This window comes from Mastacembelus armatus, chromosome 3 (assembly GCF_900324485.2).
Source record: "Mastacembelus armatus chromosome 3, fMasArm1.2, whole genome shotgun sequence".
Lineage (NCBI taxonomy): Eukaryota > Metazoa > Chordata > Actinopteri > Synbranchiformes > Mastacembelidae > Mastacembelus > Mastacembelus armatus.
The window spans coordinates 22,944,403-22,955,786 of NC_046635.1; the positions used below are offsets into that span (position 1 = coordinate 22,944,403).

Genomic DNA, 11,384 nt, shown 5'->3' on the forward strand with positions numbered 1-11,384 from the left:
TTCACGGTCCGCAGAGCATTTGCCCACATCACCCCTCCTTCTGCCGAAAAAAAAGAAAAGTCCCCCCCCCCTGCCCTCCCTCTCTCTCTCTCACACACACACGCACTTTTACAATCCTGGCCAGTGATTGGTCGTCATTGAGGAGTTGTGGGACTCATTTCCAGGCCTACAGAGGCACAGCTCTGCGCGCAAATCCTCTCAGTACATGACGAGACGGACTGGAGGAAAATGTTTATAATTTTCCCTGCATGAATCTGTGTGGTCCTCATTTCTCTTGTAACAAAACTCAAGCGACGCGTTTTTTTTTTAAAAGAGGGGGGCGGGGGACAAGAAAGTCGCATCTGCAACTTCACTGCTCCAACTTTAAGTTCGGAAAAACAAAGATGTTCCTTTTTTCAGCCTTCATCGCCGAGGAGAGGGGGGGGGGGTCACTTAAAGGTTCGCGCTAATTGTCTTGTCGCTCTTTCCTCGTCTCCCTGTGCTGCCCTGCCTCTCATTCTGCTGAGTTTTTAAGCTACGATTGCCTAAAGAGAATGGGAGAGAATAGTATTTTCTGGCTCGTTTCACACTAATTGTGTCAGATTGGCCATGCAGTGGCCCAGTGTCTTTCCAGGCTGAAGATTGTTCACGCACTGCGGCCTGTCAATAGAGAGGGGTTGCAGCATCAATATATTTTACAGCTATCCCCTTTCACACCACACTTGAAAACTACCAATAGCTCAGGCTTTTCTGCCATTGAAATGGTAACTAACTTGATCCTTTTGGCAAAGTACATTCAGGTCTGCACTGGGAGGCCGTGCCAGTTTTGCACAAGCTTCATAAAACCAGATGGATGCCCAACCTGATATCTATTCAATGCTACAATATGGCACAGAGCTGCTTCTAAAAGGCAGAGTCCTTTGTCTTAAACGCCCATAGAGTCAGCAGAAGAAGCACAGGATGCATGTATTTATATTTAGATCATTTTAGAGCAGGCGGACAAAATAATAGAAATTCCAAATATACACACATCAGTCTGATAAACCACCACAAATGACTTATAGAATCACCATTTAGAATCAAATTGCCTTGCAGTCTCAGTATTGTGTCACACAGTAGTGCTTTCTATAGCTTTACTATTACTTTGTCCATCTATATGCACCTATATACATATATCCACACTAACATGCATAAGTGTTGGTCTTTGAGGAGACACCGGTACATATTATGTGACTTATTCTGTTGTTGCACTGTTGCCAAAAATTCTAACATTTCCTCCAAAAACATGAAATTCTAGAATATATTAGCATCTCTGACCTGCCAATCAATAATCAATAAGTCTCCCAGCTGGATAATTCTGTAGTGTATTTTTTTTTTTTTTTTGTCTCCACCTAGTGGTCAAACTGCTGCAGATGGAAACTGGTGAAACAGTAGGAGGCTGTTTTGTGTGGAAAAAAAAAAAAAAAAAAATCACACAAAACAGAAAGAAAGAACATTATTCTAAAAATCAATTTATTGCAGTTAAAACTCAGAAATCACTCAAATACTTTAAGAGACAGAATGACTGAGATATAGAGAAACAAAAGAACAACCAAAGAACAAGAAGAAACTTTGTGTCATGGCAGCCATGCCCTGAAAAACACCCCCCCCCCACCCCTCCACAAACACAATTGATGACAGCACAAAAATTACATTTGTAAGTTATAATTATTATTGTTATTATTATTATTGAGTTATTATTTCAAGTCGCACATATACAAAGAAGATAGTTTGCTTTATGGCTTCTCTTCCAACCACTAATATTATTACTGCCAAGCAATGTAGATTCCAGTATGTCTATTACAAAAGGACTTATTGCAAATTTTCCTCAGATTTATTTTATGGTAATGGTACAAATATATGTTCATCTACCACATGACAACAACCATCGCAATCATTCAATTCAGCCTACAGCAAGGCTTTTATAACTTGTTTTAAAGAAAACAGTCAATATCTTCATGCCCACATTTCCTCTAAAATAAACTGCGTCCTTTAAATCTGTAAAATAAAAAGTTTTTTAATGATCATTTAGTAGCTGAAACATAGTAGGAACTGAAGTGGGGATAGATGAGACATCACCCTCAGCACCACTGTTACGTCAAATCAAACACTGTCAAAAATGAATGTAGTGTGTGTGAAAGTAACAACATCAACAACATCAACAGCATCCTCTCTTAATTCACCCGAGGCTTCACTTATGTCTGACTAGAAAACAACAGACAGAATACCGCAGCAAGCCCACATCGACTGTGAGCTGGGTCACACACCGCGACCAGCACTCTCAGCAACAGGACCAGGTTTTTACACAGACGCCACTTGACATATCACATCGTCTACACAGCACAAATCCACCGGCACAAAACAGCACCACTGAGACGCAGGGGCTAATGAGATGGAGGACAGGTCAGAGGTCAAATGAAGGTCAACAACACTACAAGACCCAGTGGGCTGGTGGAAAGAAAAGCGTGGAGGATGACGCACTGTTGACGGTACAGACAAACAGCAGCTACATTTACATCTTATACAACATAAATATTTGTATGCAGATTTGTAGTTGGATTTACTGTATACACACACTGGAGTTCCACAGTTTGACATATTCATGCCATTTCCTTTATGTTAGTTTGAGTTTTTTTTTTCCACTAAAGGCTTTGCAACACGACTTCTAAAGCATTTACATTTCTCTCTTCTGAGCAGCTTTTGTTTTTTAACCTCTGGATGCAGCACAAAAACAGATTCACTCCCTAGGTAGTTATACCGATGCTAGATTTGCGAGCACAGTAATTTTGCACACACATACGTATAGTTACTAAATGCAGCAATCTGTGCTGGCCTTAAGAACAACAAATGTCCCTCAAGAATTATTTTGTTGCTTTGAATAAAACTAAAAGTGAAAACAGAAGCAAACAAGATGGTCTGTCTTTGTAAAAAGTAGTTTACAGATCTTACAACGCTATAGAAAACAACTTTGTATGGACACCCAAGGCACACAAGATTAATGTAGCTCACAGTGAGCTTTCATCAGGACACCAGAGTGCCAGCATTAGTAAGCTACTTAGGACAAAGATCAGTCATTTGTTTTCTCTAAACGAATATTGCCAAAGGGTTTGTGCTTTTGTACGTGGGATATAAACAACGAATATCCCAACGAATATACGTGGGATATATACAACGAATATACCCCCCCCCCTCCCTCACATGAGCCAGTGTCAACCTTGTGTATGTGTGCTGTCAGTATAACCAAGCAGCTGATTTGACCGATGAGTGCTGTCTTTTGTTGAAGATGCAGGTGTTCATCAGTGAAATCAGCTGCCGTGTGTTTGGAGGCAATAAAAACACACCTGAGACCTCTGCCGCAGGATCAGACTGGTCATGTCTTATCAGTGGTCACGTGAGGTACAGAGAGTGAGAGAGGTGATGAGATGGAGGGAGTTAAAGTTGAAAGAAGACTGTTTTTCAGAGGAAGAGCTGTTAAGGGGCAGAAATAATCTTTGTTAAATCCACAGCCTTTCAGAGTGCAAATTAGCAAATTTCAACCAAAGGTATGAATGACATTCCTGACTTTTAACATATCTGAACGTCAACAAAAAAAACTAACTGCACCAGCTCACCTTGGTGACAATACTTAGAGTGATTTTATTTCTAGTCAAAAGACAAACACCAGATTTTAAAATGTCACTTTCCACATTTCCTAATTTTATTTCTGCAGGGCATCTGTCTAACTGCACAGCTAGAAAAACTGTTATTGTGTGGCTTTGCCAACTGACCTTCCACTAAAACAACAAGAGTATTTCTAGCTCCACAGCAGTTCTGCCCTCTGAAAAATATTTGTACAAGTAAAACTGTAATCTCCAGAGACTTAAGAGTGGGCCAGATCACATGAGACTGCAATTCTCCGTCTGCTTTTTGAGATCTTCCAGTGTGGCCTGGGCTTTGTCTTTCAGCTGGTCGATATCCACGTTCTGGATGTTGGACAGCTGGCCCAGCACCGACTGCTTGTGCGCTTCCTCCTGATTGTCTTCTGCAATCATCTTGGCCAGCTCTGTGGGCAACACCACGTCGTCCCCAGCCTGCTGGATCTGGGTCTCATCTGTCTCATTCTGAGGTGAATACACAAGTTGGAAGATGCACAACAGACACACATGTACACAGACAACATGCCCAAATAGACAGGACACAAAGGACATCTTTAATACAAAATGTTCAAATCCTACCATTATGTATTAGACTACATTCTCAATCTTTAGAAAGCAAATGCTCCTGGTTTTCAATCCAAGGTTGGTTTGTCTTTACTAGCTGAATGGGTGTACCTTTGGTAGTCTGTACTTTTCTCGAAAATGACTTCTGACTGTCGCTCTCTCAGCTTTCTTCTGGGCAAATTGGGCTTCTCGTTCTCGTCTGCAAAAAAGGAGAAGAATCTGTTTTCCGGCACAATGATCAAGGTGTTATACAAATTTAGATTATCTCAGTTCCCACCTAAAGCCAAGGAATCATCTTTTTAATCAAGTGTATGTCTTTAAGCCTTAAACTAACAATGCCAACTCCAAGCATCACACATTATGAATCTGAAAATAAAGAACATATGTGTCCTTCACTACCATGTGCAATTGCATCTCTGTTTTAAGAGCATCATAAGGCTCCTGCTGCATTTGGGCCATGGAGGCCTTGGAGCTCAGCGTTACCATGTGTCCTTTTATTTGTTAACTACAGAGCAAAGAGCCAACAGAAGGAGGAGCTGCAGTGGCAGTGATGCCCTGGGCACAGGAGCAGGAAGGGGTGTTCTGCTCATGTTAAGAAGCACCAGATGCAGTGTTCCGTCAGTCCAACACCCCTCTGAGGGATTTCAGCCCTCATGTGTTGTGGACCACTAGAGGTAATCCTCTAACTGCAAACTCATTTACACAGCTGTCAACTCATTGCACGCATATCTTAGACTCACCTCCATTTCTGCAGTTAAAGTTTCACAGTGGAGTGAGCATCTCTTAAAAAAGCTTCAGTACTGTCTTTGCAAAATGGGCAGTGTTGGCCGAACAGTCTAATGAGTGAAAGTTATATTAGAACCATCTCCAACACATAAACCTGACTTGGCATGTAGGATCTGTGTTTTGCCATATGCGTCTTTAAAGTCGCTCTTGAAAACAGTTCAGCCCTACAGTATGTGATGCCCCCAGCAGAGGGCAGGCATTAGGCTGCTGACAGTGCTGTCCCATACTCAAAAGTCACTGGAATATTTATAGCTATAGCATAATTAAATTGTAAATTGATAAATTTGCTGGAATGCCTCTAACATCGTGAGCCAATGACATGACATAATCCTTTTAAAACCTTTAACTATATGCTGAGGTACATAACATGAATGCAGTGGTAGAATACCACATTTTATTACACTCTGTGAAATACAGTAGGTGCTTATAATATGAACTCCACTGATGATGCTCCTCAAAGCAAAGCCTCAGTGTAAACTGTCATATCAGCGGCATAATCTAAAGGCAGGGAGAACAGCTGAGGACTGTGGGTATGGTTTGGTTTTATGGGGAGATGCAGCATTCATGGTGCTGTGGTAACACGAGCCAGATAAACCCTAAACAACACGGAGGCCTATGCGGCGCTTACGTGATCTGCAGAGCGTCGTGCCTTCCCCTCTCAGTGGCATCCAATGACCAGGGTCAGAGCTCAGGGCTAATAAATTGTCTACATGTGACATGCCAGTGTGAACGTCACCCCCAACCTTATTCTGCTTCAATCTGAGCGGTATGGGTTTCTCATGATATATGCTCATGTTTGGCACCTCTGACCACTTTCGCTGAAGGTCACCTTTTGACAACAGAGCAGGCATCTCATCGTGCCCCATGGAGAGCTCAGATTGCTGAAATCAATGTTAAGACCGTCACTTATGCCGTCACTGTACCTTCACATGGGTACAGTGACATGCCTCCGATTATAGTGTTCAGTTTTCCTTCAAGGAAAAACATGCTGTGCTGCTTTAAATTCATACAATACAGAATCACAAGCCAGCATTTTTCTCTCTATTTTTATTCCACATGACCTCTCTCTGGTAACTTATTACATGACCCAGCTTGTGGACATCTGATATGGGATGTGGAGTCTTGCTCTAAGGATAGCATCACACTAATCAATAGTGAGTTACAGTTTTCTGGGTGAGCTCTGTTTGCAAAAGGACATTGTTGTTACCTTATATTGTCCTTCAGTGGGTTCAACAGATAAACACGATGATAAATATGGACATTTTGAAAAAGGAACAAGTAAAGAATTCACTACATCTAATATAACTTTCAGTCATTGCAGCTCAGTCAAGACTTAAATGAACAGGCATGACAAAAGAACTAAAGGAACACCCCTAAAAACAAAATTAGAGTTGTAACAGAGGTCAAATCTTCCTGAACTCAAATTTCAACTTTTTTTGGCTGCAGCATTTTTACATTTTTATAATGTAAATGAATCATAATCTTTAGTTTAAGATTAAAGTCCTGCTAAAGGAGAAAAGGTCAAATTGAATTAATATTATTTAAAGCTGTTGGTTGTTTGCATCATTTACACTCAAATAGAGGTTTCACTTTACCCAGTCTGTTTACCACACACCCTGGTTCATTATTCTGCCGCACGCACAGGAATAGGAACATTTTTCGCCCCAGGCTCCAATCCCTATAGACATTGCCGTGGAAGAATGATTCCAGGAATCCCAAATTAAAAACGGCTCTACATAATTTGCGTAAGCGAAGAGACACAGAGCTCCCTGGGCGAGAGGAGCAGCTGTGTGTGTGGAGCGCTCATGTTATTGCACTGATGCGTAAAAAAGCGCGCGTCGCACTGGGAGCGCTTAGTTATTTACCCACAAAAACGCACAGTTTAAACACGCCATCCTTCTACCGCTTTCCCGACACTCGCTTTAGCTTTTAATAACAACTTTACAACCACAAGCTTCAATCATCGCCTTACTTTTCCTCCTCTAACTGTTGCTGATATTGTTCGAATTCCTCTTGAGTCATCCCCTGCGCGGCGGCTTCTGATTTCTCTCCTTCGGCTTTCTCTTCCGTCAGTCCGCCTGTCAGGTTCTTCAGCTGTCCTCCCACCACGTGTTTTACCATGAAAGCCATGGCTGCGCCTCAGATCCCTCGGTTTGGTCAGATAAGAAGTTAAAGGCGTGATGTGCTCTGGAAAGAGCGTTGATGGAGGATATAAATCCGTAACGTGACGTTTAAACCAGACCTTTGAAAATGTCCAACATGCGTATATGACTTTCTCGACTAGAGCAATTAAACCTTATGAAAGACGGAATTCTTCCAACGGCGTCTTGGAAACTGGCAGTTTCAGCACCACTGGCCCTGGACAGCTCCGCGCCGCGAAGGATGGAGAGGAGCTGCTCAGTTATGATTTAACAAGTTTGGTGGTGAACTCTACCAATCCCGAGACTCCGTCCGCAACCACCACTCCCTCCACCCAATCCCAGTCACCGCCAAGTTGGGTGTGCGCTTGCACGAGCGCGCGTCGGCATTCTTGGCTTGCACGGGATCCCGCGATTCGCTGTCTGATTATAACGATAGAGTGAGACAGGACACTGGCGGGTGGGGGGGACAAACAACACGTGACCAGCCTCCATGTCTCCTGGCTGTTTTGATGGCTCTGTCTCTCTCAGGATCATCTGCGCGCTGGACCCTAACACAGAGTCTGTCAACACACAAAAAGCTTCCTAATTGCAAATTAGTTAAATTGCTGTCTGGTCAAAATGGCTTAGAAATTCATTTAGAGAGGATGAGTAGCTGTATGACAGTTTTCTTTGGCTACATGAACAAACTTCAACCAGATGAGAATGATGAAGTGGAATACACAAAAATTCATATTTTTTATTCTAAGCAGATACTCATCATCCATTTACACGTAATATCCTATTAAATATTTCTATAGGAAGAAGAACTTGTATAATAAAATAAGAATTTTTGTTTTGAGCTAGTATATCTCTGTGCTGCTTCCTCTCATGGTTCTGTGTTTGTGTGTGTGTGGGTGTTCGATGGGGTAGGTGGGGTTAATAGTTCGACTTCCATCACCATAAAAGACGATTTATTAAAAGGCATTGGCGCTTCTGGATGAGACGGTGTGACGCAGTGTTCAGCTGGCAAGCCTCACTTTCTAAAAATACGACTCATATGTGTGTGAAATATTTTAATATGTCTCTCTCTGTGAGATTCTTCACATCCAAAGTGTGAAAAGGAACTTTGATCACAAGCCAACAACTTCAGCATCCTGATCCTCGCAGCAGTCTGACACCAAGCCTGGCCTACTTTCCCAGTCCCTGTGGATCAGGAGAGACAGAACGTGTCTCTGTGCCTTTTTGTCATAAGCTTAGCGAGGCCCTGTTAGCCTATACCTGCCTCGCTTTAAAATCCCCCTCCAACTTCAAAGCTGCTGGTGGTGAATAGATTGAAATGTAACACAGTGAATAAGATCAAAACTGTAATCACTATGAAATTGAATAAAAAGAAAGAATTTGCCTAACCAGCATGTTTCAACATCAATTTATATACTTTTGATATTCACACCTGCAGGATTTGTTCACAGTCCAGTTCTCAATCACTTCTTCATGGATTATCACTGAGCCCTGACTACAGGAGCTCTAGCAGGTGCACAGTGGGAGGTTTAATCCAAGGTGATGTATATTATACACACACATAGCCTCGGTGAAAGGTGAAATCCATACAGCTTTCATATGATGACATGTTTTGGATGCGAAGCCTCAAATAACAGCCTGGTCAAAAACGTGAAAGCAGAGGTGTTGTGTTTATGAGCAAATGCACTGAACCTATGACTAATACATCAGCTGTTTTCACCCTGTTCTTGTGACATACTGTCAGCACTGTCAACGGCCAAGGAATAACTAGACCCCCAAAAAACACAGCAAGTCCAGGTTTCACTTTCAAATGTCCCTTTTAAAATTATTAATACAGTTTCAGAGTTGTATGTTGATAGGTAGAAGACCCTTTTATTCTGTTTCCAATATCCGAATAACACATTCTTAATGCCAGTGCTGGTAAATTCATACGAAAATGTTATTAGTCTCAACAAAATGGTTAGTGCATCTTGAGATAACAGAAGAGGCTTGTTTGGTGGGCTGGGTTGCATGCTGCCAGTATTAACAGCCTGCTTTGGAGGGCAACTTAATTTAAGGGTTGTGTACAGTTTCGTCAACAGTGTGTGTAGATAGCTAGAAAACATGAAGAAGAGAGAAGGCTATGACATACAACAAATGTCTCTCAGCCAGGAGCCAGGATGTTCTGGTTATGCTGTATGTGCCTTAACTGTTAGAACAGAAATATGACTATAAGCCTCTCTGTGGTTGCCGTCACAGTAAGATTACAAGATCATTTTGAGCCCTTCACTTTCAAAGCAGTAACATTAAACAGGATGCAATCAGCTGTGTTTGTTAATTAAGAGCTTGTGGGCTTTGAAATGAAACATTCCCACTCAAATACAGAAAAAAAACAACATTTCCCTCAGAACAGAATTTAAAAATAAGATCATGTTAAAGCTTCCTGATTATACTCAGCCTAATTTTAATTAATTTGACTACTCAGCCCTGATTAACGTCAGCTACAGTTTTTGTACAGCCTAGCCTTTGCACAAATATTCACTGCAAGAGTCATGCATGGTTGCACGTACTGCTCTCGCCTTGTATGCAACGATCTTTGTCAGAAAATATATATATATTTGCTGCTAAAAAGTCAAATATCTCACATCCCTCATCTCAATCATATAAAGACAGATCATACATTGAAGACAGAAGATTTGGCCTTTGAGTGAAAATACGAAAATTTCCTGTGGAAAATGCAACGAAAGGTCAGACGGGCATGACATACTGTGTTTGTTGTGAGCCAGGCGTGATCACAGTGTGAGTCAATATATCCGAAAGCACGATGCTACCTCCTGCCCAGTCACAGCTTCAGCCTGGTTACACTTAATCTTCTGGGATTAGGAGCCTATGTGGGATCGAGAGAGATGGGTTTATGTATGCCATCACTCACGCTTACTGATCCTCAGCAGCTGAGTGTTACACCTTTGTTTCTTTAGACAAGAGATTAGACTCATCAAATGAATGTGCCCTGCAGCAAACAATATCCACATTCGGAGACTTTTTAAATTCACACAGGCAAAGATGACACCATTAACAAGTCACTGGGACGCCTGTCTTAAGGAAAGCAGTGTGTGTGTGTGTGTGTGTGTGTGTGTGTGTGTGGTGCCCCCCCCCCCTCAAGAGATGATGAAATATCATGCTAATCCCATTAGAAGTGAAAAGTGCTCTGTGTACTCAAGGACAAAACTAGTTTTTGTATCAAGAAAACATCTGAAGCTATTTAGAGAGACCAATGGTTTGCCTAAGATGTTTGTACACGTGTCTGGTCCTAACCAGAGGTCAAACATCACAGGAGCATGACACCATATGTTAGCAAGCAAGTCACCACAGCTGAGGTGGTTTGATGCCCCACAGGCAGTCTAAGAGGTGTTGCACCACACTGTGGGTCAGCATGGCCACTGTCCCCCCCAGCTAACATCATCTACTTCCATATGAACTGAACACAACCCAGATACAGAGAAAAGGAAGCCCATTTAACCATTTGGACCTGATGTTTAAATCAGCATTTAACAGGTTTTGAAAACTGGTTTGTGTAAATGCAGCCTCTAAGGGCTTGGTTCACCCATGTTAAGAAAACAAAACATACTAAGAAACTAATATTTAAAAAATCAGCACAAATATCTTTGTCCATATCAACTGCCAACCATTTTCAGATGGACTGTGGAAAGTAGCTGAGGCGGACACTGTTGACAGAAGTTACTGGGACAATGTTTATGGAAAGAGGTGCTGCTGGGACATGTATTTTTTCAATGGTTCTTTGCTTATCACATGCTTAAAAATACAGTCATATGCTAACTTACTACGGTTTTCTTTCAGTAAACATGGTGAGAAACAGCCCATTCATCCATCCCAGTGTTTAGATTTTCCTAAACAGACTGCCATCACTGAACAAGATACTAATATATACAGTATTAAGGTTGAGTAAACCTTTAGGAATGATTGGTGGGTGTGCGTTTGCATGGGTGAGTTTTCCATTTTCCTTTCTTGTTAATGACCTAATGACATGGGTGTCTTGATCTGAAATTTACAATACACACAGATTGAGAAACCTTTAATGTTAAAGTCATAACAAAATAATTTTTCTTCTTCCAGGAGAGCTGTTTTGTGGGTTTTATAGATTTTTTGGGTATTTAAACTGGAAAAAAAAAAAAAAAAAAATACATTTAGTGTGAAAAATGCCAAATGAAAACAGGAACCAAGCCTGGGATTCAAATTACACATT

The 11,384-nt window shown here is 41.5% G+C and overlaps 1 protein-coding gene across 1 annotated transcript; it reads right to left on the reverse strand.

The window, feature by feature from the left end:
* Positions 1–3,205: 3,205 nt before the first annotated feature.
* Positions 3,206–7,368, reverse strand: cplx3b (complexin 3b). The gene is made up of 3 exons (XM_026293812.1): positions 6,976–7,368; positions 4,329–4,416; positions 3,206–4,118 (listed from the first exon to the last, which is right to left on the reverse strand). The coding sequence occupies exons 1-3, from the start codon at positions 7,131–7,133 to the stop codon at positions 3,894–3,896; spliced, it is 471 nt and encodes a 156-aa protein (XP_026149597.1). The 5' UTR covers positions 7,134–7,368; the 3' UTR covers positions 3,206–3,893.
* Between the last annotated feature and the right edge of the window lie 4,016 nt (positions 7,369–11,384).